The sequence below is a fragment of the Bufo gargarizans genome, chromosome 4 (genome assembly GCF_014858855.1).
Source record: "Bufo gargarizans isolate SCDJY-AF-19 chromosome 4, ASM1485885v1, whole genome shotgun sequence".
Taxonomy (NCBI): Eukaryota; Metazoa; Chordata; class Amphibia; order Anura; family Bufonidae; genus Bufo; species Bufo gargarizans.
This window is the reverse complement of record NC_058083.1, coordinates 291,768,095-291,794,091: the sequence shown is the minus strand read 5'-3', so window position 1 is coordinate 291,794,091 and position 25,997 is coordinate 291,768,095. Positions and strand designations below refer to the sequence as shown.

General features: G+C 41.6%; 1 protein-coding gene across 1 annotated transcript in view; it reads left to right on the top strand.

The window, feature by feature from the left end:
- The window catches only part of LAMA4 (laminin subunit alpha 4), a 126,126-nt gene that overhangs the window by 10,524 nt on the left and 89,605 nt on the right, over positions 1 to 25,997 (top strand). Inside the window, exon 2 of the mRNA XM_044290388.1 lies at positions 21,162 to 21,263. Within this exon, the coding sequence (XP_044146323.1) occupies positions 21,162 to 21,263 (102 nt within the window). The remainder of the gene's footprint in view (positions 1 to 21,161; positions 21,264 to 25,997) is intronic.

Below are 25,997 nucleotides of genomic sequence, written 5' to 3'. Positions count from 1 at the left end.
ACTAGTTAAAACATATGTGTATCCTTAAAAAAAATCACGATCAGTTCATTGGCAGTTGTAGATGCATATCAGATCTAGAGCTGCCAGAAATGTTGTCTCTAAATCTCATATTTTGGGGTATTTTTCTTCCCTCTGCTGGTTTCTGTAAATGTACTTTTCTCTCTCCATGCTTGTAGGGTGGACAAACTGTTCCTTGTGTGATATAAGAGCCGTGTTGTGTTATCTGTGCTAATAACATGCCTCCCTAATGTCAAGCCACCTCCTTTCTCCCTTCAAGCAGTTTCACTAAAATATTAAAGATTTTCAGCTGCATCCCCCTCCTCCCTCCCTGTCTTTAATTTACTATGTAATATACTTGAAGTGTTTAATGACTGCATGGAACTAAAGGTAGCCATACAAACATTCCAGACTCACTTATACAAGAGTCTTGATTACTCCTTTCCTATATTAATAAAAGCCCTGTGTGCCTGCGCTGTGTCCATGCTCGTGTGCCGATTATTTAAGGGAGCATGCGCGGCGCGCAGACCAATCGGCACATAGCGCTCCACACGCCGCCCACATCGATCTGCCCTCAGTTTCCATATCGAGCACATGATCTTCTTCAAGGCACAAATTTCCAGTCAGCACCGAGTCTGGAGCAGAACACTGCGTTAATGCAGCCTGCCACACCGTGTGCTGATTCCTCTAAGCCAGAGGGCAGCAGGACTGGCGAGGCAGAGCAGCAGCTCTCTCATCCTCCTTTTGTCTGTGATGAGGGATGGGTACCACCGCTTGCCCCACCCATACATAATCAGCGCCGCACACACTCTGGGCTCTGGCCATCGGCAGCACCCAGCCATCCTCTACCTGTCTGAGTACAGAAGCCAGTGAGGAGCCAGCTTACCTCTGGCCAGGCCTGGAAGTGTGCCCGTGTGATCGGGTCTTCTCCCCTCGGTGATGACTCAATCCAGGCTGCCTCTAGTGCGCAGCCTGGATCATTGATCGCAGGTCAGGCTGCTGAATAAGCCTTTAGCTGCGAGGCTTGGCTACACACGGTAGGTAGTGTCACACAGGCCGGGCCAGACAACACCAGGAAGGGGCTGACAGGCACCAGGGAGCACCGACCCTGTCATCCAGCAGAGCGGAGTTTGTAGTCTGTTCTGAAGGCAGCATGTGTTCTCGAGTTACTTAGAACTGCAGGTAAACTTACCCCACAAAACAAATGCAGCTGTGCTTCATCTTTACGGACTTCACATAGAAAATCAGATCCTGTAGGTTCATGAAAAACGTACAGTAATACGGTCCTAGCTGTACCCAGGGAATGTACTTGGGCCCCCCAAACCACACATCCTACATAATAAAAGCCATGTGTGTGTGCACTGTGTCTGTGAGCCGATAATTAAAGTGCTCCAATCAACACACGGTGCTCCACACGCCACCCGCACTGCCCACACCAGCGCGCCGTCCAATCACAGCCGCCCCACACGCAACAGCGCCGCCCACACCTCCTCTGCTGACTTTGCCTCAAGTTACCCCCTCGCTCTCAGCCCCCGCAGTCACATGACCCCGCACAGAGATTGCAATAACGCCTGTAAAAGCATCATAGACACCTTTACAGGCAGTTTTACTCCCCAAAAAATGTCTATTGTGTTTGAATACGCACAATAATTTCACTGCCATTCATGAGCGCACTAAGCGCTGTGAACGGCACAGGGAAAACCACTGGTTTCTGAAAGCTCCAATAACAGAGCTCCGTACAGTAAAGAGCTTTGTTATTAGGAAGGAAGCTGCTGATTTGCCAAGTATCAGCGTGATCCTCTCACACCCTCCTTCTCCCGCGCGCTGAACACAGCAGCAGCAGGTTCCTTTTCAGTTAATATGAAAACGGGGAGTGCACGCCACCCTGCGCCATTGCCAGCTGTGGATGAAATACCAGGGACAGCATGGTGGGCAGGGCCATCTTTAACGCAGGGCAAAAGGGGGAGGTGCCCCGAGCCCAGTTGCTCCTGGGGGGCCCAAGGCAGCTGCCTCTTGAGCCCCGCTTGCCACTGGTACAGTGGGGGGCGGCAGCAGGGCACAGGGAGATGAGCGATTCCACTGTGGAAACGCTCATCTCCATAGTCAGATGGAAGTGCTGCGGCGGGGCAGGGGAGGGAGAGGTCCGCAGCCTATCAGAAGCCGATACAGGGGGCTCGATCACGCCGCCTGAGCCGTACAGCGCGGGACACAAGCCGAAAGAGGCCTGCATCGTACTGCTGCCAGCCTGATGGAGGTAAGTATATGTGTTTATTTTTTTTTATATGGTAGTACTACTGGCACATGATTGGGGGGCATCTCTGGGGGCACCTGTTACTGGCACGTGATTAGGGGGCATCTATTGGGGCACCTGCTACTGGTACATGATTGGGGAGCATCTATGTGGGCAACTGTTACTGGCACATGATTGTGGGAGAATCTATGGGAGAACATGTTTTGGAGGCATCTATGGGTGCTCTAGTGGCTGGCACATGATTGGGGGAATCTATGAGGGCACTTATTACTGGAACTTGATATGGGGCACTACTTGTTATTGTCACATGATTGGGGGCATCTATGGGGCACTTTTTACTGGCACATGATTGGGGGCATCTATGGGGGCACTTGTTACTAGCACATGATTGGGGGGCATCTATGGGGGAACTTGTTACTGGCACATCATTGGGGGGCGTCTATGGGGCACATCTTACTGGCACATTAATGGGGGGCACTGTGGGGACATCTATGGGAGCACTTACTGGCACAATATTGGTGGCACTTTTTACTGGCACATTATTGGGTGGCACTATGAGGGCATCTATGGGGCACTTCTTACTGGCACATTATTGGGGCACTATGGGGGCATCTACTGAGGCCACAAAGAAGGGGTATTTTATATGGGGGAAGGGGGAGAGGAACACTATGGGGGCTTCTACTGAGGTCACAAAGAAGGGGTATTTTATGGAGGGCTCTGTATAAGGGTATTTTATACTGGGGCACATTATGGTGGGTACTATGGGGAAGGGGAGAGAAGAGTACTATGGGCTCATCTATTGGGGGCACTAAGAAGGGGTATTTTATACTTGCAAATTATGGGGAACACTGAAGGCATCTACTGGGGCACTGTATATGGGACGTTGATGAATGGGAAAAACTAATGGGCAAGAGGCTAAACAAAACCCTGTTTCTGACCCTTATGTTAAAACATAACTTTCATTTGATTGCTCTAATACCTAAATACCTAAAGGAAAGAAATTAATTTTCAAAACCTGCTGTTTCTCTAGGTGACCTTATGTTGATAGTAGTGTTAATAGAGTCTTAAGGGTCTGTAAAAGCAGCCACCAGCCGCAGCCAGCACTCTCAGCCAGCAGTCAGTGCCAGCAGTCTCAGCCACAGCCACCAGTCTCAGCCAGCAGTCTCAGACAGCAGTCAGTGCCAGCAGTCTCAGCCACAGCCACCATTCTCAGCAACCAGTCAGTGCCAGCAGTCTCAGCCAATATCCGCAGTCAGCAGTCTCAGCTACAGCCAGCACTCAGTTCCAGCAGTCTCAGCCACAGCCACCAGTCAGTGCCAGCAGTCTCAGCCAATGTGGTTTATGCACTCCTGTTCTAGTGCCCGTTATTGTAACGGGCTTGATGTCATTTCCTGCTGTCATTTAAAAAATCTTAGAGGGGATTTCGTTGTAAGGGATGAAAAAAAAAGAAAAAGGTTGAACTGAATACTTGAATACCTAAGAGAAAATAACAACTGAAGACCAACTCAATAACTTATATTTACTGGTTAATTTTGTGGATATATTCTTTGAAAATAGAACTAGCCATGGAATTTAGCCTGATGTTGTTATGTTTGGCAGACAGAAATGGCTTAATCCCAATCCAAACCTCAATGAGGAATGAAGTTTTGTGGCAGATTTACTAATCTTGTCGAATAATTTAGGCTAGTTTCACACTAAGTACTACATGTCGTACTTTTATTCCGGCAGCCTCTCGGCGTGCGCTGCCGTGCTGCCACTGGAACTCCACCCGCCCCCATTATAGTCAATCGGGCCGGAGCGGTAGGCCGGGGGCATGAGTGCACTAGCGGCAGGACGGCTCCGACAGGCTGTTCACCCGCCGGAACAGCCTGCCAGAGGTCCATGCCGCTAGTGTGAAAGCACCCTCAGACTAGACAATCTATTGCAGTGGCTCAGGCTTGGTGATAAATGTTGAGCAGGCAAACAAACTTTTGTCTACTTTTACACTAACTATTGGTTGGTTTATTTTTCCAAATTTGCGGGTGCATGTTGTCTCATCTTAACTGTCGTCCAGTTAAACCAAGTCCTTTTGCACTAAGCAATGTCCCTTATCAAGCAAGAAGCAGTGGATGTTTGGTTTATATATCTGTCTAAAATGTGATTTACATATTGGGTGAGATTTATCATTACTCTATGCCATGGATTTGCCATTAAAAATTTGCAAAACCAAACCAGTTCCAGCGCCTTCTTAGCTGGCAGCATGTGATGTGAGCTCTCTGTCTAACCACTTTAGTAACTTCTTTCCTCACTATCGTGGTATGGCTGTCCCTACCAGCAAGGGTCCAAGAGTTCCCTTACAATACATGGCACGATTTTTTATGCCTGGCGATGGAGGTGGCCATGAGGATCCTACCTGACCTACAGGAATCACTGTCATCAACTGTGGCCCAATCTTTCTCCCAATTACATGCAGAAGTCAACCAACATGCTCAACATTTAGATTTCTTTGAAACTAATACTCACCTTTTGGAGTTGGTGACCACCTGCTCTAGGACCGTCTCATTTATCATTTTCTACGCCTGTTTTAGGCATAGAAAATGTTCTAAATCTACGCCAGCAAGGAGATAGTGTAGATTTAGACTGGCAGTAAATGCGCCAAAGTTATGTAGAGGCCGGTGCCTCTACATAACTTTGGCGGATCCACCACCAGCACTGAGGTTTTTAACACCAGCGTCTAAAACGTCGGTCTTAATAAATGACCCCCTAAGTATGCTCTGCTTTTTTCTACTTTATTGAAAGTCTTCCGAGCAGATAGTTTAGTATCACTGTATCATACACCAGAAGAGGTAGCCAAGGAATTGGATCTTAATGTGCCACAGGCGGGGGATCACCCATTTCCACTTCAGGGCAAATCTAAAGATTGGGATGTGAGTGTCCCAGAGAATCCTGAACCCCTCCTGCCGGCGCCCCCAAACGAGCAGTGCAAGAAACTAAAGGTGGACGAGGTAACATGATGAACCGCATTGTTGCTTATCCAAAGGAGCATTGTAGAAATCTGTAGTAGTGGGTAAGGTGTAGATAAACAAGGTTATGTGTAATCCCACTAGAGACACTACTGAACAAGATTTAACTTGGTCACTTGAATGGGCAAGATTTCTGATTACTTTCTTTTGGTAATGTTGTTCTATGATCTGGGATATTTCCCAGTTACAGAACTGAGTGGCTCTTTGTAGTTTGCTCTTATTCAACAGACTTTTTTCTGACACAGTTCCTTCTGATCCTTAACCCATGTACCCATTGGCACACCTCTCTGAGGATGGGAGGGAACCCTATAGCTCTTGTGGGAGATATGGTTAGCAATGTGTCCATTTAGTGGTCATTCCGCAGAAATGGCTTTTCAGTCAAGATACGAGATGTGGAGCACCTGAAACTACGGATACTAGAAGCCTGTGCTAGCATTTCTTCTGCGGGGTTGCTATCAGTGTGTGAAGAGTGGGAGAAGAGGGTTGCATTGACAATCCAACACAATGGGCAGCACATTGAACACATTTTATAAGTGGTCATAAACTTGTAAATAACTCATGAAAGAATAAAGTTACGTTAAAACCAAGCACAGTGAAATTCCCAATAAGTTTGATGTGTCACATTACCCTATTGAAAAAACAAAAGTTGGATTCAAAATGGCCGAATTCAAAATGGCCGCCATGGTCACCACCCATCTTGAAAAGTTTCCCCCCTCACATATACTAATGTGCCACAAACAGGAAGTTAATATCACCAACCATTCCCATTTTATTAAGGTGTATCCATATAAATGGCCCACCCTGTATATTATTCTTTTGGATACTTTATCCGAGCAAGGGGGCTAGTATACTCCCAACGGACTTGCTATCCATGATGGAAAAAAGTGAGGTCCGATAGCATTCTTTCCTATAGGCGACTTTTGTTTTTATATTTTACTATGCAAGCCTTCTACAAGATTATTAATAAATATATTGAACAGAATAGGGCCCAATACTGACCCCTGTGGTACCCCACTAGTGACAGTGACCCAATCTGAGTGTGTACCATTAATAACCACCCTCTGTTTTCTATTACTGAGCCAGTTACTTACCCACATACAGACATTTTCTCCCAGTCTGAGCATTCTCATTTTATATACTAACCTTTTATGTGGTACAGTGTCAAATGCTTTGGAGAACTCCAGATATACGACATCCATTGATTCGCCGCTGTCAAGTCTAGAACATAACTCCTCATAGAAACTGACTAAGGGTCTGGCTATGACATTACTTAATTTCCTTTCGGATACGGGGGTGTATGCCATCCGGTCCTGGCAATTTGTCTATTTTAATCTTTTTAAGTCGCTGTTGTACTTCTTCCTGGGTCAGACAGGACAGTTTTAATGGGGAATTTATTTTTACATTCAGCATTTCATCTGACAGTTTATTTTGCTCAGTGAATACATTAGAGAAAAAAATATTTAACAGCTTTGCTTTCTCCTCGTCGCTCTCTGCAACTCCCCCCTTATTACTCTTTAAAGGGCCGACACCTTCAGATTTATACTTTTTAACATTTATATAATTGAAGAACATTTTAGGGTTAGTTTTACTCTCTTTGGCAATTAATCTCTCGGTCTCTAGTTTGGCCACTTATATTAGTTTTTTACATGTTCTGTTTTTTTCCTTATAGTTTTTCAGTGCTTCCGTGCTACACTCCTGTTTTATTGATTTATATGCTTTCTTTTTGTCATTTATTGCTTTCTATTTATCCACATTGGTTTCTTTTTGTTCCTTAACCTTTTATTCCCATATGGTATGTACCTCTCACAATGAGATTTTGGAAGCTTTTAAAGATATCCTATTTTGTGTCTGTATTTTTATTTTTGAGGACTTTGTCCCAGTTAGTTAGGCTTATGGCCTCTCTTAGTTGGCTAAATTTTAGCTTTTTTGAAGTTAGGTATTTTTGTTCCTTCCTGTAGAAACGCTCTTTTGAATGATAATTGGAAAGTTATTACTTTGTGGTCACTATTTCCCAGGTGTCCCCCAACCTGCACGTCTGTTGTTCTGTCAGGCCTATTGGTTAATACTAAGTCCAGTATGGCCGTCCCTCTAGTCGGGTCCTGAACCAGTTGGGAGAGGTAATTGTCTTTGGTTATTGCCAAGAACCTGTTTCCCTTATGAGATATACAAGTTTCAGTTTCCCAGTCTATATCTGGGTAGTTGAAGTCCCCCATAATAACCACCTCATTATGATTTGCCGCCTCGTCTATTTCGTTTAGTAGTAGATTTTCTGTGGTATTTTAGGTGGTTTATAGTAAACTCCTATTAGTAATTTATTGTTGTTTTTAGCTCCATGTATCTCTATCCACAGTGTCTCCACATTTTCATGTCCCTCACTTATATATTCCCGGAGTGTGGGCTTTAGACAGGATTTTACATAAAGGCAGACCCCTCCCCCTCTCCGGTTTTGACGATCCTTTCTAAACAGACTGTAACCTTGTACATTAACTGCCCAGTCATAGCTATCATCCAGCCATGTTTCCTGACACTGATCCTGCGGCTTGACTTTATTGCCTCTATTGCCTCTACCCTAACATACCACAGAAGACATTAATGCTCTAAATGCCCCTATGGCTATGAGAGATATACAGAACTCCATTAAAAAGTTGCCATTGGGGAAGTCACCTGTCCCAGATGGGTATACGGGTGAGTTTTATCAAATCCTTAATGAGCAAGTTTCTCCTGTGTTGGAGAAGTTGTACCAACAATACATGCAGGGGCGAAATCTGCCAGCACAATCCAATACAGCAAATATTAAAGTTTTACCCAAACCTGGAAAGGATGTTAAATCGCCAGCCTCATCTAGCCCCATCTCATTGATTAATGTCAATCTTAAATTAATCTCTAAAATACTAGTAGATAGGTTAGCGGGTCTTTTACCACATCTAATATCTTCGCATCAGGTGGGTTTTGTTCAAGGAAGTACAGCGGTTTACAACATCCGAAAGGTGTATGCATGTACACCCAGCTATCCTGACTATAGATACAGAGAAAGCTTTTGATAATGTAAAATGGAACTAGCTGAACATGGTACTGGATTATATGGGATTTAATGGAGTATTTAGAACTTACCTTTCAAATCTTTTCTCGGCTTCGCAGCCCAGTGCATACCTCTGTCTTTTTATTACCAGCCTTCTTGTTACAGAAAGGCATGAGACACATTTATATACTCTCTATGTTACTTTTTAATTTGGGACTGGAACTTCTTTCAAAGGCTATATCATTGACAAAAACATAAGCTGTATTATGATTTGTACAGTGGAGATTAATCAAGTGACGTTAGCAGATTTATTTTAATTTTTTCGTTTTTGGGGGTTTTTGGGCGCACCCACACGAGATTTATCTCATGTGTTTTTAATACACTCTCATTTTGGCTCTTTCTCTGATTTTCGGGTTAACCAACACAAATGTGAGCTTTTGGATTTCTTCCCTCGACTCTCTCATGGTATTTGGAAGGATGTTAGCTTGTTGGTCACAATAACTACCTCCTCAGTTCGATATTTGGGCATACAGATATGCAGAACTTCGGACTCTGTACACTCCCAAAATTGCCCCCTTTAATTAAGCAGATACTTGGTGACCTAGATAAATGGAGCCAGAGGCGGGCAATTTGTGCCCTTTGGGCAGAGGAGGGGAGGCCTTTTTAGCAAGCAGACCACACCCTGCTTGGAATGACAGAGCTACCCCAGCAGCCAGACCCTATGGGAGAAAGAGGAGAGCGGGAGGTGGGTCGCCAAGCCAAGAATGGAAAGACAGGGGCAGAGCAGCGATGGCCACCGCTGTAACACTACAGTACATGAGAATCTCTTTCTAACAAAACTAGAATCAGTACTGTGCCTCATATTGATCTAGACATCTCCCCATTCATTGCTACAATTGCTCTGCTAGATTTATTTCAAGCTGGCAGCTCAGGAGGTGTGTCCTTTCTCAGGGGGCATGTACTTTCTACTATAACTTTGACAGTAGAACAGCTGGTCGCAGTTGTAGGATGGAACAGAGCAAGTGTATCCACCTAAACGATGTTACTGTGATGGACAGATAAATAAGAAAAGAAAAAAACAGCAGGTGGCGCTATACAGATACAGTTTATTGAATAAATCATTGACTAAGTTTTTAAAGGGCTTCTGTCACCCCACTAAACCTTTTTTTTTGCTTACTTATAATCCCTACACTGCGATTTATAGCTACATGATCTAATTAATCATTTTGGTCCTGTAGATTTAGTTTAAAACAAGCTTTTAAAATATGCTAATTACTTTGCTACCAGCAAGTAGGGCGGCTACTTGCTGGTAGCAGCTGCATCCTCCGATCGTAAAGACGCCCCCTCCACATTGTGATTGACAGGGCCAGCAAACGGGATTGTTCTCTGCTGGCCCTGCCTGTTTGCATTTAAAATCTTGCGCCTGCGCTGCGGCCGTACCTGTCTTCAATTGGCGCAGGCGCACTGAGAGGCGTCCGCTCGCTCGGCCGCTCTATCCTCAATGCGCCTGCGCCGATGACGTCACATCTACACCTGGCGCAGGCGCATTGAGGATGGAGCGGCCGCCTCTCAGTGCGCCTGCGCCAATTGAAGACAGGTACGGCCGCGGCGCAGGCGCAAGATTTTAAATGCAAACAGGCAGGGCCAGCAGAGAACGATCCCGTTCGCTGGCCCTGTCAATCACAATGTGGAGGGGGCGTCTTTACGATCGGAGGATGCGGCTGCTACCAGCAAGTAGCCGCCCAACTTGCTGGTAGCAAGGTAATTAGCATATTTTAAAAGCTTGTTTTAAACTAAATCTACAGGACCAAAATGATTAATTTGATTATCTAGCCATAAATCGCAGTGTAGGGATTATAAGTAAGCAAAAAAAAAAAAGGTTTAGTCGGGTGACAGAAGCCCTTTAAATACGTGCAATTAGAAAAGTATTTAGATCCAGGTGCTGCTTTGAAAAATGTAGATTTTTTTTGCGGGACAACCCCTTTAATTGCCCTTCTGTACTAGAATGATCATGCTTTATCAAGAGTTATCAGAATATGCCAAGATTTTAGTCCCTCTTTCTCCAAGCTAAAGGTATCATTTAAGCACCTACTCTTCTACCAATTGCTTTACAGAAATTACTGAACTGATAAGAAATGCAGACTAGGTAGCATTGTCATGAGATTTTATTGTATATCTTTACTAAACAAACAGAGTATACTTTAAGTTATCAGAATCACCAGTCTTCACTTCTACCTTATGTTTCATTACTTACCTGCTGTAAGAGAATAACGACATATTGTTAATCAGTACAGGATATTTTGCAAGCAATTATTTTCAGGTTGCTTGTAACAGATGTTTTACAACAGGTGTATAGAAATGTTGGGCAAAATTTGCATTAATTAATCAGTATGGCAAGACATTTTAATTTTTCTTGATGTTTCAGAGAGTGTGATAAATCAGTGCAATGGTTTACGTATGAATAATTTTATGGTGATGATATACTGTTTACCAAATGTAAAGATTTAAAGTAAACTCAAAAACATTATCTGTGAAGAGGTTTTCTATATTTAGAAAGCTAAAACATATTGTTGGTTTCTTCACAGGCACAATATATGACTATAAAGAAACCAGTAATATGCATTAGCTTTCTAAGTATAGAAAACCATTATTCTCAATATGTCTTAACTTTGCAGCTCAAGATAAAAAAAATTATTCAATAGCTACTAAAGTAAGGTTTACATTGCACTTGTTTTCCAAGCTAAGCATACAAATTATGAAGTACTCCCTATTTATATACCAGCATAGTACATACCAATAAACTTAAAGGGAACCTGTCACCGGGATTTTGTGTATAGAGCTGAGGCCGCTAGCACATCCACAACACCCAGTCCCCATAGCTCTGTGTGCTTTTATTGTGTAAAAAAAACGATTTGATCTATATGCAAATTAACATAAAAGAGTCATATCTTACTTGTGTGACCAGGGAAGAGTCATATTTTCAAGCTCTGACTCATCTCAGGTTAATTTGCATATGTATAAAATCGGTTTTTATACACAATAAAAGCACACAGAGCTATGGGGACTGGTTATTGCGGATGTGCTAGCGGCTCAGCTCTATACCCAAAATCAAGAGGACAGGTTCCCTTTAAATAGCCAAACATAGGACAAATGATCGTCTGTTTGGTATAAGTTTGGTGCTATATAATGATATCATTTTTCAAAGGAGTATTGGATCATCACCAGGATATGACATCGCTTTATGACCGGTGAGGGTTCAACCTCAGATCTCCACCAATTCTGAGAATGAAGGGGGTTACAGTGCGGATTTTAGCATTGTGTACCCTTCACTGTTTTTCATTTGTCTGGGGCCATGCTGCAAAAACTCAAAATGGCCTGAAAAAAATTACAACTGCAATGTGACTGGTTATCCTGGGCAATGAGAACAGTTTTACCTAATGTTGTTTAGTAGTTAATAAATGTGTTGCATCTTAAATTGCAAATAGAATAGTTATTTTGGTTACAATAAATTTTTAACTTACAGTACATTAGCAGCATGCAGCTTTTTTAATAAAAAAAAAATGTTGAAGGTTAGTAATCAGTAAAAAAAACCTTGGTAGCCCCATAATCATTCCCACTTAGCTAGATAAAAAACCAAAAGTGCTGCACATGGCACAAACAGTTCTTGTTGTCTGGGTTGTGGCAAGATAGAAACTACTGGTATGTAAATTATTTTAAAAACAGATACAATTAGCAAAGCTGTAGACAAAACGGCCCATTGCCAAAAAGAGTAACCCTAACCATAAACTGTTATTTAATTATATAAATGGCAAAACAAACCGAGAGTGTTGGTCCTTTAAAAGTGATAAGGGGGGGTTGTAGAGAGTGATGAGGAGAAATATAGAAACATTTATTTCTCCACTGTTCTCAGGAAGATTAAATATCAAGGGAAATGCAGAGCAACAGTGCAAACTTCACATTAAATGTGACCCAGGAAGAACTGAAGCAATGCCTTAAAGTTTAACGTCTACTTTGAGTAAATTGTTTGAAGGTTTTGTAAAAGATACTATCCTAGAGAATATCAATGAAAATAAGTGTATAAAGCTGTATCAGTATTAGTTTATAAGAGGATTGGTCCTGTCAAACTAACCTGATTACTTTCTATGAGGAGGTAATTATTGCACCAGTATACCCCTTCAAAAGGGGACAGTCTGGATAGGTTGACAGAGAAATAGCAAACAAAGTTTAAGACTGATAAACATAAGGTTATAATAAACACAGGAGTGGAAAATTCAAGATACCAGTTCACAGTGCGTACATAGAGAAGTAAGGGTCCCATAGCAAGGATCAAACCAGGCCCCCCACACAGGACAGAAGAGTAGTCCCCATAGTAGTCGCTTGGTCTGCCGCTATAGTAGTTACGTCCATGCCAGTGCATATTAAATAGGAAAACACTTGATAAAACTGACATGTAAAAGGACTTAAAAATAAGCCTAACTCTAGCAACCAGAGTCAGGCAGCTGCTGCCAAGGCTAACAGGGTTATGGGGTGCATCAAAATGGCATAGATGCACGTGATGAGAACATAGTTCTACCACTTTACAAATGACTAAGACTACACATGGAGTATTGTGTACAATTCTGGCCACAGCACACAAGAAAGGCATAGCAGATCTTGAGTTGTTTCAAGGGGGGGGGGCAACTAAACTAATAAATGGAGCGAGTAGACTACAGTGCCCAGAATGATTATGAAAATTAGGTGTTTTTTTTTAAAGAAATATAGCTGAGGGGTGATCTAATATTGTATACATATTTCAAAGGTCAATATAGAGATTTTTCTCTTGATCTACAATATTTATTCAGGACTGTAACAATAACGAGGGGACATCCTCTACTTCTAACATAGAAGAAAACTTCTAACAGTTCAATCAGTAAGACTATGGAACTCTCTGACAGAGTTCAAAAGGGGACTGGATACATTTCTGAGATATAACAATATCAACATTTATACCTACGGTATTAGATTTCTTGAGACAAGTCGTTAATCCAAGGGGTTAGTCTGATTGCTAGATTTGGAGTCGGGAGGAAAATTGGCTTCTACCTCAGTAGGGTTTTTTGCCTTCTTCTGGATCAACTTTGTAGGGTAATGGGCTAAATGGACATACAGTATATCTTTTTTGAGCCTCAAAAACTAAATTAGCATCCCATTACCCGGTATGAATGAAGCTGTAGGTTGAGCATGCACACTGACTGCAGTCTCATAGATAATGAAGTTCGCAGCAATGCACAGAGCTGAAGCTGACAGATGCCTTGTTCCTGCATGTGGCTAGCAAGATGTAGAGGTGAGCATCATTAGCTGTGTACAAGTGTGCACCCCCTCATGGTCTATATAGAGCAAAACTAGTGTAGCACCACAAAAGATTTGAGGGGCCGAAAGGAGCCACCTACCTCTGCATCCTGTAAGCAGCCTTGGCCAAGGTCTGAGCTCCCAATCTATAGCTCCCAGACTATCCGGTTGTGTGCAGGAAAGCAAGTTGGTTGTGTGCAGGTTGTGAGAGTCAAAAAGAAGAGGAATAACGTGACCCGATACAGACTGTGCAGATTGTGTGTAATGAAAACCTTGGTGATAAAACTGCATTCTAGCCATCTCCATTACTTCAATTCTGAAGAGACCTGAGTCTTGGGAAAACTCAAGCCAGAGGGAGAGTGAGTTGTTGCATCTTAAAGAGACTGTCATATTGGCTTGTTGCAACTGGCTGTACCCTCATTGAGAGACTCTGCCAATTTGCCAAGCCTACTACCTCTCGTAAGAATTTAACCACTAAGCTTGGTGCCGTATGGGAGACGAAGTTACATGTCTTACTGCACAATTTCTGCTCAGCGTGAATCGACTTTCATCAGTGAACAGCACTGAGGCCCAGTGGTCCCTCGTCTAGCATAGATGTTCCCTGGCCTATGCAAGACGATGATGTTTGTGCCTGGTGGTGTGGTCAGGTACCCTTGCAGGTTGTCTAGCAAGCAGACCATGCTACTGTAAATGGTTTCAAATGGTCTTATGTGACGCTTGGGAGCCTCTTACCTCACTTAAATGTGCGTGGAATTCATCATCCACTTCTGCAGGGCATTGTTCACAGTGGAGCAGTGATCAGTGTCGGATGTGACCAAAGGACATCCACTTCTATGCCTATATGTGACTCTTCCAGTCTCTCTGTATCTCTGTTGCAACCTGTTGATGACAATCTGTGACACTCTAAGCTCAGTCGCCACTTCCGTCTGAGAACATCCTGCTTGAAGCCTCGCAATGGCGAGGTAAAGTTGGTCAATTGTTAGGTGTTGTCTTGGTCTCATGAAATCAAGATGTAAACAGCATGATGAGGAAGACTGTTAAATACTAATTCTATTTAAACCGGGAAATTTATTGGACGATTGATGGATCAAACACCTTTTGTGAATTTTGCAGTTAAGCTTCTTGTTAGAGAACAGCAAGTTGTGCAAAAACTACTAAAAAACTGAACAGTTTGACATGTGCATTCAAACGTTTAGAGAAGGTCACATTAAGTTCATCTGTAAAGGTTAGAGTGCATTTTAGGTTCATCCTGAAATTTCACCCACATGCCAAATATCCCTAACTTTTTGAGCAGTGTATAAGCACATACTGTGCTTTTTCCATACACCAGTTAAAAAAATAGTTAACATAGTTCTGTTCTACAATAAGTTTTTAAATGTTAAAAAAGATGCTTACGAAACTTATGAGTTGTAGCCAGAATGTATATACCAAGTATACATTATGTAGAGTTCCATACAATAGTTTTACATTGAACAAACTTACTGTAGTCATTCACAGTATTTTCCGTCTCACTGGCTTGAATCGCATGAAATGCCAACATCCTCTTAAAATCCTTTTAGTGTCCAGTTCCAAAGATGTTTTGCAACTGTCTTTGAACTCACCCACGTGATCGCTTACAACAACATTTTTGGATAGAAGAAGTTCTCCTTCCCAGCCTCTTCTAAGTATGTATAAACAGCAACAGTGGATTACAAAGATTGTGATCTTTGCTTAGCTAATGCATTGATTAACTTTATAATATTGTTGTCCCCACTGTATGTGCTGTGTTTTACATTGTTTCTGATAAGTGCAGACAGTATAGATATTGATTTTATCACAGTATAAATGGTGGATGCTGGGAAACTGGTAACCTGTGTTTTACTAAAAGATCAAATATATATTAGTCAGAATATATAGACCACCTGGCCAAGTCAAAGAATTAGATGATCTACTAGTTGAGGAAATAGCTAAAATGATATTGGAAGGGGAAGTTATCATCATGGGAGACTTTAATCTTCCTGATGTAAACTGGAAAACCAAAATAGCTAGTTCTGCCAGGAGTACAGATATTCTAAATTCCCTACTGATATTTTCTCTACAGCAAGTAGTTGAGGAGCCAACCCAGAAGGGGGCCATTTTAGATTTAGTATTCACAAATAGAAATTTGGAATCTGATATTACTGTAGGGAAAAGTTTGGGATCTAGTGATCACCAGTCAGTGTGGTTTACTATACGTACAGTGTCACACCACACAAAAACAAAAGTTTTAGATTTTAGAAAAACTGACTTTTCTAAAATTAGATTAATGATATACAAGTCCCTATCAGACTGGAACAGTTTCAATTGAGTCCAAGACAAATGGGACTACTTAAAAGTGGCACTATTGAAGGCAACAGATAATTGCATTAGGCTTGTCAGTAAAAGCAAAAAAAGGAAGAGACCACTGTGGTAAAAATGGCCAAAATCATTAAAAACAAAAAGATAGCATTTAGAAATTATAAAAAAATAAAATAAATGAGGATGACAGGGAAATTTACAAGATTAGGCAGAGAGAGGCCAAGCAAGTTATAAGAGCTTCTAAAGTACAGGCAGAAGAGAAATTAGATCAGTCAGTGAAAAAAGGTGATAAGACATTCTTCAGATACATAAATTAAAAAAGGAAATTAAAACATGGAATTACCAAATTAAAAACAAAAGGAGGAAGGTATATGGAAGAAGATAAAGAACTACCTGACTGCCTCAATGAATACTTCTGTTCAGTTTTTACAAAGGGAAATTAAGGAAAAGGACCGCAGTTAGGGAGGAAGACTAATGAATCTTTTGATGCATGTGTCTTTACAGAGGAAGAGGTTCTAAGTCAGCTGTCTAAAATTAATACAAATAAGTTACAGGGGCCTGATGGGATACGCCCAAAACTATTAAAAGAGCTCAGCGGTGAACTAGCAAAACCATTAACAGAAATTTTTTAACCAATCTCTGGTAACAGGACTCGTCCCAGAAGATTAGAAATTAGCAAATGTTGTGCTCATTCACAAGAAAGGTAGTAGGGAGGAATCAGGCAACTATAGGCCAGTAAGCCTGACATCAATAGTGGGGAAATAATGGAAACCTCAATTAAGGAGAGGATTGTGGAACATCTAAAATCCCATGGATTGAAAGATGAAAACAGCATGAGTTTACTTCAGGGAGATTATGTCAAACTAATCTTATTGATTTTTTTGATTGGGTGACTAAAATAATAGATGGAGGAGGTGCAGTAGACATCGCTTATCTAGACTTTAGTAAGGCTTTTGATACTGTCCCACATAGAAGGCTTATCAATAAATTGCAGTCTTTGAGCTTGTACTCCCATATTGGTGAATGGATTAGGCAGTGGCTGAGGGACAGACAACAGAGGGTTGTAGTAAATGGAGTATATTCAGACCATGGTCTTGTTACCAGTGGGGTACCTCAGGGATCTGTTATGGGACCCATATTGTTTAATATCATTATCAGCGAAAACTGCAGAAGGCCTCGATGGTAAGGTGTGTCTTTTTGCTGATGACACAAATATTTGTAACAGGGTTGATGTTCCTGGAGGGATACACCAAATGGAAAAGGATTTAGGAAAACTAGAGGAATGGTCAAAAATCTGGCAACTCAAATTTAATGCTGATAAGTGCAAGATAATGCACTTGGGGAGTAAAAACCCAAGAGCAGAATATAAAATCAGTGATACAGTCCTAACCTCAGTATCTGAGGAAAGGGATTTAGGGGTCATTATTTCAGAAGACTTAAAGGTAGGCCATAGAGCAGAAGGAAATGCTAGTAGAATGCTTGGGTGTATAGGGAGAGGCATTACCAGTAGAAAGAGGGAGGTGCTCATGCTGCTCTACAGAGCACTAGTGAGACTTCATTTGGAGTATTGTGCTCAGTACTGGAGACCATATCTCCAGAAGGATATTGATACTTTGGAGAGAATTCAGAGAAGAGCTACTAAACTGGTACATGGATTGCAGGATAAAACTTACCAGGAAAGATTAAAGGACCATAACATGTATAGTTTGGAAGAAAGACGAGACAGAGGAGATATGATAGAAACTTTTAAATACATAAAGGGAATCAACAAGGTAAAAGAGGAGAGAATATTTAAAAGAAGAAAAACTGCTACAAGAGGACATAGTATTAAATTAGAAGGGCAAAGGTTTAAAAGTAATATCAGGAAGTATTACTTTACTGAGAGAGTAGTGGATGCATGGAATAGCCTTCCTGCAGAAGTGGTAGCTGCAAATACAGTGAAGGAGTTTAGGCATACATGGGATAGGCATAAGGCCATCCTTCATATAAGATAGGGCCAAGGGCTATTCATAGTATTCAGTATATTCAGCAGACTAGATGGGCCAAATGGGTCTTATCTGCCGACACATTCTATGTTTCTATGTTTCTTTTAATAAATAATTTTATTGTAACAAATTTAAAGAGGTTTTTTGAGAGTTTAATACTGAAGGCCTAATTCCAGGATAGGTCATTAATATCTGATTGGTGGTCTTATTCCTGGTCCTCCAGTCGATCAGCTTTTTGAAGAGGTCACAGCACACGTCCTACACAAGTAGCATGTTGTGGGGGAGGGTGGCACAGTGCTATCTTCAAACATGTGACTGGTGGGGGTGCTGGGAGTCAGAGCCCTACCAATCATATATTGGATAGGATGAGGGTAGACCATCAATACTTAACACCTGGAAAACCCCTTTAACAATGCTTCTTAAAGGGAACCTGTCATCTAGTAAATGTATATTAAACCACCAGCCATACCTTATTGCAGCCTGTAGCATGATTATAAAGGTGTCTGTGCGCTCTGTCCCTGCAGTGTCGGCACCTGCACACTGTTCTACTCCGCTGTAAAGTAGGCTCAATGATCAGGCACTCACACATGAGAGCCTGCGCATGTGTGAGACTAAGATTAAGTGCCCGGCAGTGAAGGAATTGTACATCCTATCGATCAAATACTAAGGGGCGGGCAAGTGAGGCGGGGCCCCCTTGACTTCAAGACGATCGTTTACATAGCGCACCCAGTTGAATAAAAGTATTTTTTACGACTTTTGGCGCATTGTACAGAAAAGACACAGACACTTTTATAATCATGCTACTGGCTTCAATAAGATACTGCTGGAGGTTTAATATGCATTTTCTAGGTGACATATTTCCTTTAAAGGGATATCTCAGCCAATCTCCAACAACAGTATTTGCAAATATAAGAATTTGTGTAGTGTATATATTTTAATGGTTTTAGAAAACCAGCCATACCTAAACTGTTGACTATGTCATAGTTTAACTGTTGCCAACAAATACATTAGGCAAGATTAAAAATCTAGTGCATAGACATGTATAGTTTCTGTAAAATGTATTAATAAAGGACTAATATAGGTCTAATTTACAGAAACGCATACTGTAATATTTGGTATGTCATTTCTCCTGTCTGGGCACATGGAAAACCACTTGTGTGTATTTTTAGTCTTTTTGTAAAACTAAAACTACTAATAGCTTGCCCGGAAGAGCCTTCAGGAAACTAGAAGACATCAGGTCCAAAAGCTGCACCTAACTGACAAAAGAAATGATGTTGTCTACCAGTATCTAAACCCTTCTTATAGTTGACAAGATTACTGCATGAATATGTCTTTATTCTCTCTTAGCCCAATTTAACTGTAATGTGTTATTATTTGATGTTGACCTAGAAAAGCTCTTTGTGGCCAAGGCAGGGGTTTCAGAATATCTCCCACATCTTTGAACCCTTTAGTTCAGCATGATAGCTGTTGTTTGGACAATGAATAATTCAATCTTTTTGGGGTATTTTACAGAATGGATGGAAACATAGGGCTGTTTAACAGCAGTGCAACTTTCCTCTGTTCAGAAAGATAAGATTAATCCCAGCATGTGTGTTAAGCACCATTTACTGGGTATACTGCGCCACTTACTGGGTATACTCTGGAGGGGCGTAACTAAGCAGCTTCCTGGTATTCACTAGAGCCCCTGATGATGGGGATAGGCTTGGGCCGTAGGGTAGCTGGCAGGTGCCACTCCAGAGTAGTCCCCAAGTCAGTGGCAGCTGACCAGGGGGTCAGAGTGCTCGGTGCAAGCACCGAGGGGACGTACGAGGCCTGGAGGTACGGGTCAGGACAGGCGGCAATCAAGAAAAGTCAGCAAACAAGATCTGAGGTCAGGGGCAGGCGGCAAACAGGCAAAGTCCATAAACGAAGTCCGAGGTCAGAGGCAGGCGGCAGAAAGTCCAGGAGTACAATAGCAGGATTCGGTACACAGGAAGGCAGACAAGATAAACACCTTTGCACAGGGACTAGACAGGCTAGACACTGAGGTTGCTCAGGCAACTTCCTGTAGTAGGAAGTGCCTTTAAATACCTGCTGCAATCCAGCCATAGGCTGCTGAGACAGAGGGCGTGTGTGTGTTGCCTCTTAAGTGAAGAGAGACACACCCATGCAAGCTTCAACACTAATGCAGGTCTCCAGCAGGAAGGAAACTCTGGCATGGAACATATGTAGCAGAGTTAAGTTAGTTGCTGCCCGTGTTTGTCAGCTGGGCGGCAGGAGGGAAAAGAGGGAGCCCGGTGCCTGCGCCTGCTAATAGGTGCAGCGGCGCCGGCACAGGTCGCTGGGTTAACAATGTGGTGCATGCAAAGGCAATATGTGGAGTAATGTGTGTGGGGATCCTTGCAGAGTTATGAAGCCAGCTCTGTAAGTGTGTCACCTTCATTCCCCTTCTCTGATGTCAGCGCTAACTGGTCTGAAACGCCAGGATTAAACATGATTTTCCGAATAAAAGAAGATCAGAGGAAAGTCCCAGGGACATGGTTGCAGTGCTGTTGTCTTCCACTCCATTTAATGTGGAAAAATCTGATGAGAGCAAATACCTATTGCCCCCTCTTCCCCATCAATCCTTAGTATATATTTTTAATACATAATCCACATTTCCTTCCACCGTCATTACCTCCACACCACACATGTGCAGTAGTTAACGCAAGGCTGACTGAGCACCTTACCATGTATCTGTAAGGCTGGGTTCCCATATATCCAGACATCTGGAGTAGCTTCCTTCTGATTTATTATGGAAAGGCTGGAGTTTTCTATCACAGTCCAGTCCTCAGGGCCCACCTACCAGCTAGTAAGTCCTGATGCACTGACACTAATTATATCACCTGCTCAATACTTAGAAAATCCTGAAAACATGACCGGCAGGTGGGCCCTGAGGACTGAAGTTGAGGAACACTGTTCTAGCTGACCATTTTAGGCATCTGGCACATCAGTTTTAATGCTGATGTCTACTTGTCTTTAATACCAGACAAAATAAATTAGCATGTAGCATTCATTCTGGTGATGACACCAGACCAGTGCACAAAATGCACAAATATGTCATCAGTTGTGTCCGTCTCATTTGTTATATTCCATTTTACATATCTCTTCTAAATGTTGTATTGTACATCAGTCAATAAAAAGAGTTGAAGAATTTTCATATTTTTAGAAATTTCATTATTACAATCTTCCTATCTACTTTAATCAAGACATACATTAATTAATATATTATTTCTTGCTTTTTATAGAGATGTCAACTAGGATTTTACTACTCAGTGTCTGGAGAATGTTTGCCATGTACATGCAATGGAAACTCAGATAAATGCCTGGACGGCTCGGGATCTTGTTTGGTAAGATCATTTTCAGTAGAGTGTAGTAAACATCTGTGTTTATGGATTTAAAGATTGAAATTCACAGTGCATGCTGCCCACTAGGCATCTGATGTCTATACATATGGTCAACAGACTTTCCATTATGAAGAATTCTCTCATGTTCCCTTTCCTTGGTTGGTTTTCTCACAATCGTTATATAAAACCTACTTAATTATTGGTAAACCAAACATGGACAAGGACGACCTGTGTGTGTGTGTGTGTGTGTGTGTGTATATATATATATATTTATATATATATATATATATATCCTTTTATGGCTTAAAGGGGTTCTTTTTGTCCTAGAATATAAGGAGGACTGGTTGCCACCACTTACAGAGCTGCCTGGGGAGGGGCTCGTCACACTACTCTAAATAATAGTAATGATGCGATCCAGCCTATGATCTGCCATCATGGCTGAGCAGCCTGACAGGAACACTGATCAATATGAAGTATATGCAAGTGCTGGAGCATTGTGTGTCGTGAGATCCTGCCCCCTCACCACTCTTAGACAGTTCTGCAAGTGGAGTTAAGCAGTCCTGCTCATATTTTAGGACAGGTTGCTGGCAGCTATTTTAAACCATTCCTGGAGATCCCCATTAATAACTTCATAGAGGGGGCTTTCATGCTTGGGACCCTCAATCTATGATACATGACCCAGAGTTGAGAACCACTAATAAGAATTTATTTTACATGAAAGGCCATTCATCTAAACAGCCATTAAGTAATACTACATGCCCCCCTGAAGCAGGAACTTCAAGCAAATATATAGCTGGTCACATTTTTCCTGGCAAAATAGTCTTTGGAGACTATTCTATCACAAAGGGTTAACAGTTTTTCTAGCTGTGTGAATGGTACTTTCACTTTCACTTTGTGCTGACTATTAAATCAACTATCTCTAGATTACTAAAAGGTCATAAACACTTATTTAAGCCACATTCTGATCAGTAAGATAACAGTTAAGCTATAATGAGTGTTTATAAGGTCAGAGATAAGGAGCGCATCAGCTCACTGTGTGAGGGAGAAGAAAATACAGAACCAGTTACTAGATAAACTCAAAGCTGTGCTGGGAAAACGGCTCAATATTTTTAATAAAGACCAATTGAAAAAATTATTTTTAGCTCTAAATGAATACAATGCATCAATAAATAAATAAAAATTGCACCAAAGGTGTATGTAGCTTTTATAAGCCTCACCCTTGTTCTTTTCAGAAGGAGTACAGCTCTAGTTAAGGAGACTGTACAGTGAGTGTCATGCTCACCTGCTCTTTAAATGCCTTATGGGTATCTCATATCTACTGTATGTGAGGTATGACAGTGTCATTACAAGAATATATAATAGAAAAGATTTTTTGATTTGATAGTATTTATCACAGATAATAAAGGTCCATGCAGATACAAGTATTTTTTCACCTTTATTATAGAGTGGTTCTACTTCATATTGTAGCCAAGGCTCATTCACTGGCACCAAGCTGTACCTAGGCCATCTTCCTGAAGCTTATCGATGGGGATGTTGCAAATCGGACCCTTGCTGATCAGATATTGATAACCTATCCTGAGGATAGGATATCAATATTCTTGTCCTGGAAGACCCTTTTAATACAATATTGAGGTTTTTGAGCTTTAAATTTGACTAACCTCGACCACCATTATTCTACAGAAAAGACGTTCAGTCATTTCTAAATCGATACTATATTTTATTCTGGTCATTATGGGTTTCATACTTGAAGCTAACAGTCTTAAGTTGCACAATTTCTGTATATTAAAGAAAATAATCGCATTTTACCATATGAATCATATGTGTACATGAAAGAAAACATATGTGAACCACATGGGAATCATCACTTAAAATTTCTGTATATACAGATTAAAAGGAGCTGTCTCACTTCAGTAAATGGCATTTATCATGTAGAGAAAGTTACTACAAGGCACTTACTAATGTATTGTGAGTGTCCATATTGCTTCATTTGCTGGCTGCTATCACTGAACAAAAAAAATAAAAAAATATTACTTTTATTAATATGCGGATAAAAATTATGAACCCCAAGCTTATATCTAATAAAGGTAAGAATGATGACCTATATCTGATTTCTGTACTGAGGATACAGTATCAGTACAGTAAAATAATACAATCACAGCAAGGGAAAGGGTAACCAGCCTTACATCTGCATATCTGATAAACCCTATAGGTATATACAAAATAACCAGCAGTTGTTTGATAAAGACTCACAGTTACTTGCATACAGATGATCTCATGATTTTTGGAGACTCATGGTTACACATCACCGGGTGGTCTGTGGGTCTGCAGCTAGGAACATGGGGTGGGGAAGATCTTCTTTCCCTAAGTTGTCCCTGCCGGCTATCCCTGCCTAAAAGCAGAGCACCCGCCTCAAAAGGGGCGATCCCACTTCTCGGTGGCTAAACCCTCAGACGCCCTGGATATCCCTGCTGAATAAAAAGTCTTCCCGACGCGTTTCCCCAAGTGGAGATATCCAAATGGTTCATCAGGGGACAGCGTTTTGTTGATACAAAGTAGCTGCAAATCAGACACGTGTGATAAGGGCACCAAGATGAAAAGGACTGCACCAGTGATTGAGAATATCTCCTTTTAAACGCTGTGCCTCTGACGTCACTTCCGGTCATGTGATCAGACAGAAAAACACAATGATCTATAGTACAGGGTGGGCCATTTATATGGATACACCTTAATAAAATGGGAATGGTTGGTGATATTAACTTCCTGTTTGTGGCACATTAGTATATGTGAGGGAGGAAAGTTTTTTCAAGATGGGTGGTGACGATGGCGGCCATTTTGAAGTTGGCCATTTTGAATCCAACTTTTGTTTTTTCAATAGGAAGAGGGTCATGTGACACATCAAACTTATTGGGAATTTCCCAAGAAAAACAATGGTGTGCTTGGTTTTAACGTAACTTTATTCTTTCATGAGTTATTTACAAGTTTCTGACCACTTATAAAATGTGTTCAATGTGCTGCCCATTGTGTTGGATTGTCAATGCAACCCTCTTCTCCCACTCTTCACACACTGATAGCAACACCGCAGGAGAAATGCTAGCACAGGTTTCCAGCATCTGTAGTTTCAGGTGCTGCACATCTCGTATCTTCACAGCATATGCACCTGAAACTACGAATACTGGAAGCCTGTGCTAGCATTTCTTCTGCGGTGTTGCTATCAGTGTGTGAAGAGTGGGAAAAGAGGGTTGCATTGACAATCCAACACAATGGGCAGCACATTGAACACATTTTATAAGTGGTCAGAAACTTGTAAATAACTCATGAAAGAATAAAGTTACGTTAAAACCAAGCACACCATTGTTTTTCTTGTGAAATTCCCAATAAGTTTGATGTGTCACATGACCCTCTTCCTATTGAAAAAACAAAAGTTGGATTCAAAATGGCCGACTTCAGAATGGCCGCCATGGTCACCACCCATCTTGAAAACTTTCCCCCCTCACATATACTAATGTGCCACAAACAGGAATTTAATATCACCAACCATTCCCATTTTATTAAGGTGTATCCATATAAATGGCCCACCCTGTATAATTATAATTCACTTTAAAAATCATACATACTTAGATTCATATTGAAATCAATGCTGCTGGTGGTTCTAATCACATATGCTTAATGATACAGGCCGGTCTGGGCGGAAACATGTAACTCAGGCGCCATAGGAGCGCACCAGGGAAGCGCCGACATGTGGTGGAATGCACAATGAGTTCCAAAAACCAGAAGTAAGATACCTAGAGCTGGATATGCCTCTTTAGAGCAGCACAGATGCCGCAGAGCATTGCCATAGTTACATGATGCTACTCTTATACTCTGATAATTATTCCCACTAAACAGCTCCTAAAATCAAAGGAATCAATCACTAGCAGGTTAATTTATGGTGCCCATATTGGGGAATGTGAAAAGAGACAAACTATATTAATGAAATTCCTGGTTTTTCACACCAAAGATAACGTGGTCCAAGGTGTCCCTATATGATAGTGTACACTTAGTTGGCCATTTTTTGGGCTATGGTACACAGGCAGGATTTTAGTCTGTACATTGACTTGGTGCCCAAATACTTTTTTATATATAATCAAGACATCAAGACACTGTTATTTAGACTGTATAGGCTACAGGAAGCAGGAGTAGGAGATCTGTTCATTGAGACCCATTGGATTCACAGTTTTTAACCGGTGAATCCACTTGGCCTCTTTACGAAGTATCATTTTATTCCAATCCCCACCTCTGGGAGATTTTCATACCACCTCAATAACCTGAAACCGTAGGGCACTAACATCACCAGAATGGTATTCCAGGACGGGCCTAGCTACCGGTTGATCTCTCCGATGTTTTATCTCCAATATGGTTTCCCACCCGTCTTCTCAGTTCCCTTTTTGTTTTACCCACATAATTAAGTGGGCAGGAGCAGGTACATAGATAGACAACTCCCTCAGTTTTGCAGTTGGCAAAGTCTCTCATACCATAACTTATTCCGGGGGAGATGCTGCAGAAATTTTTAGACTTCAAGATGTGTAGACAACAGATACAGTCATTTCCACATCTAAAAGTTCCACAGACTTTTTGACTGAGCCAATTACCGCTCTGAGGTGGTGCTTTGTAGTGGTTATGAATTAACCTATCCCTAAGTGATCTACCCCTTCTATATGTTATCATTGGTCTTGGGGGCAAAAACCCCTTTAAATCCAA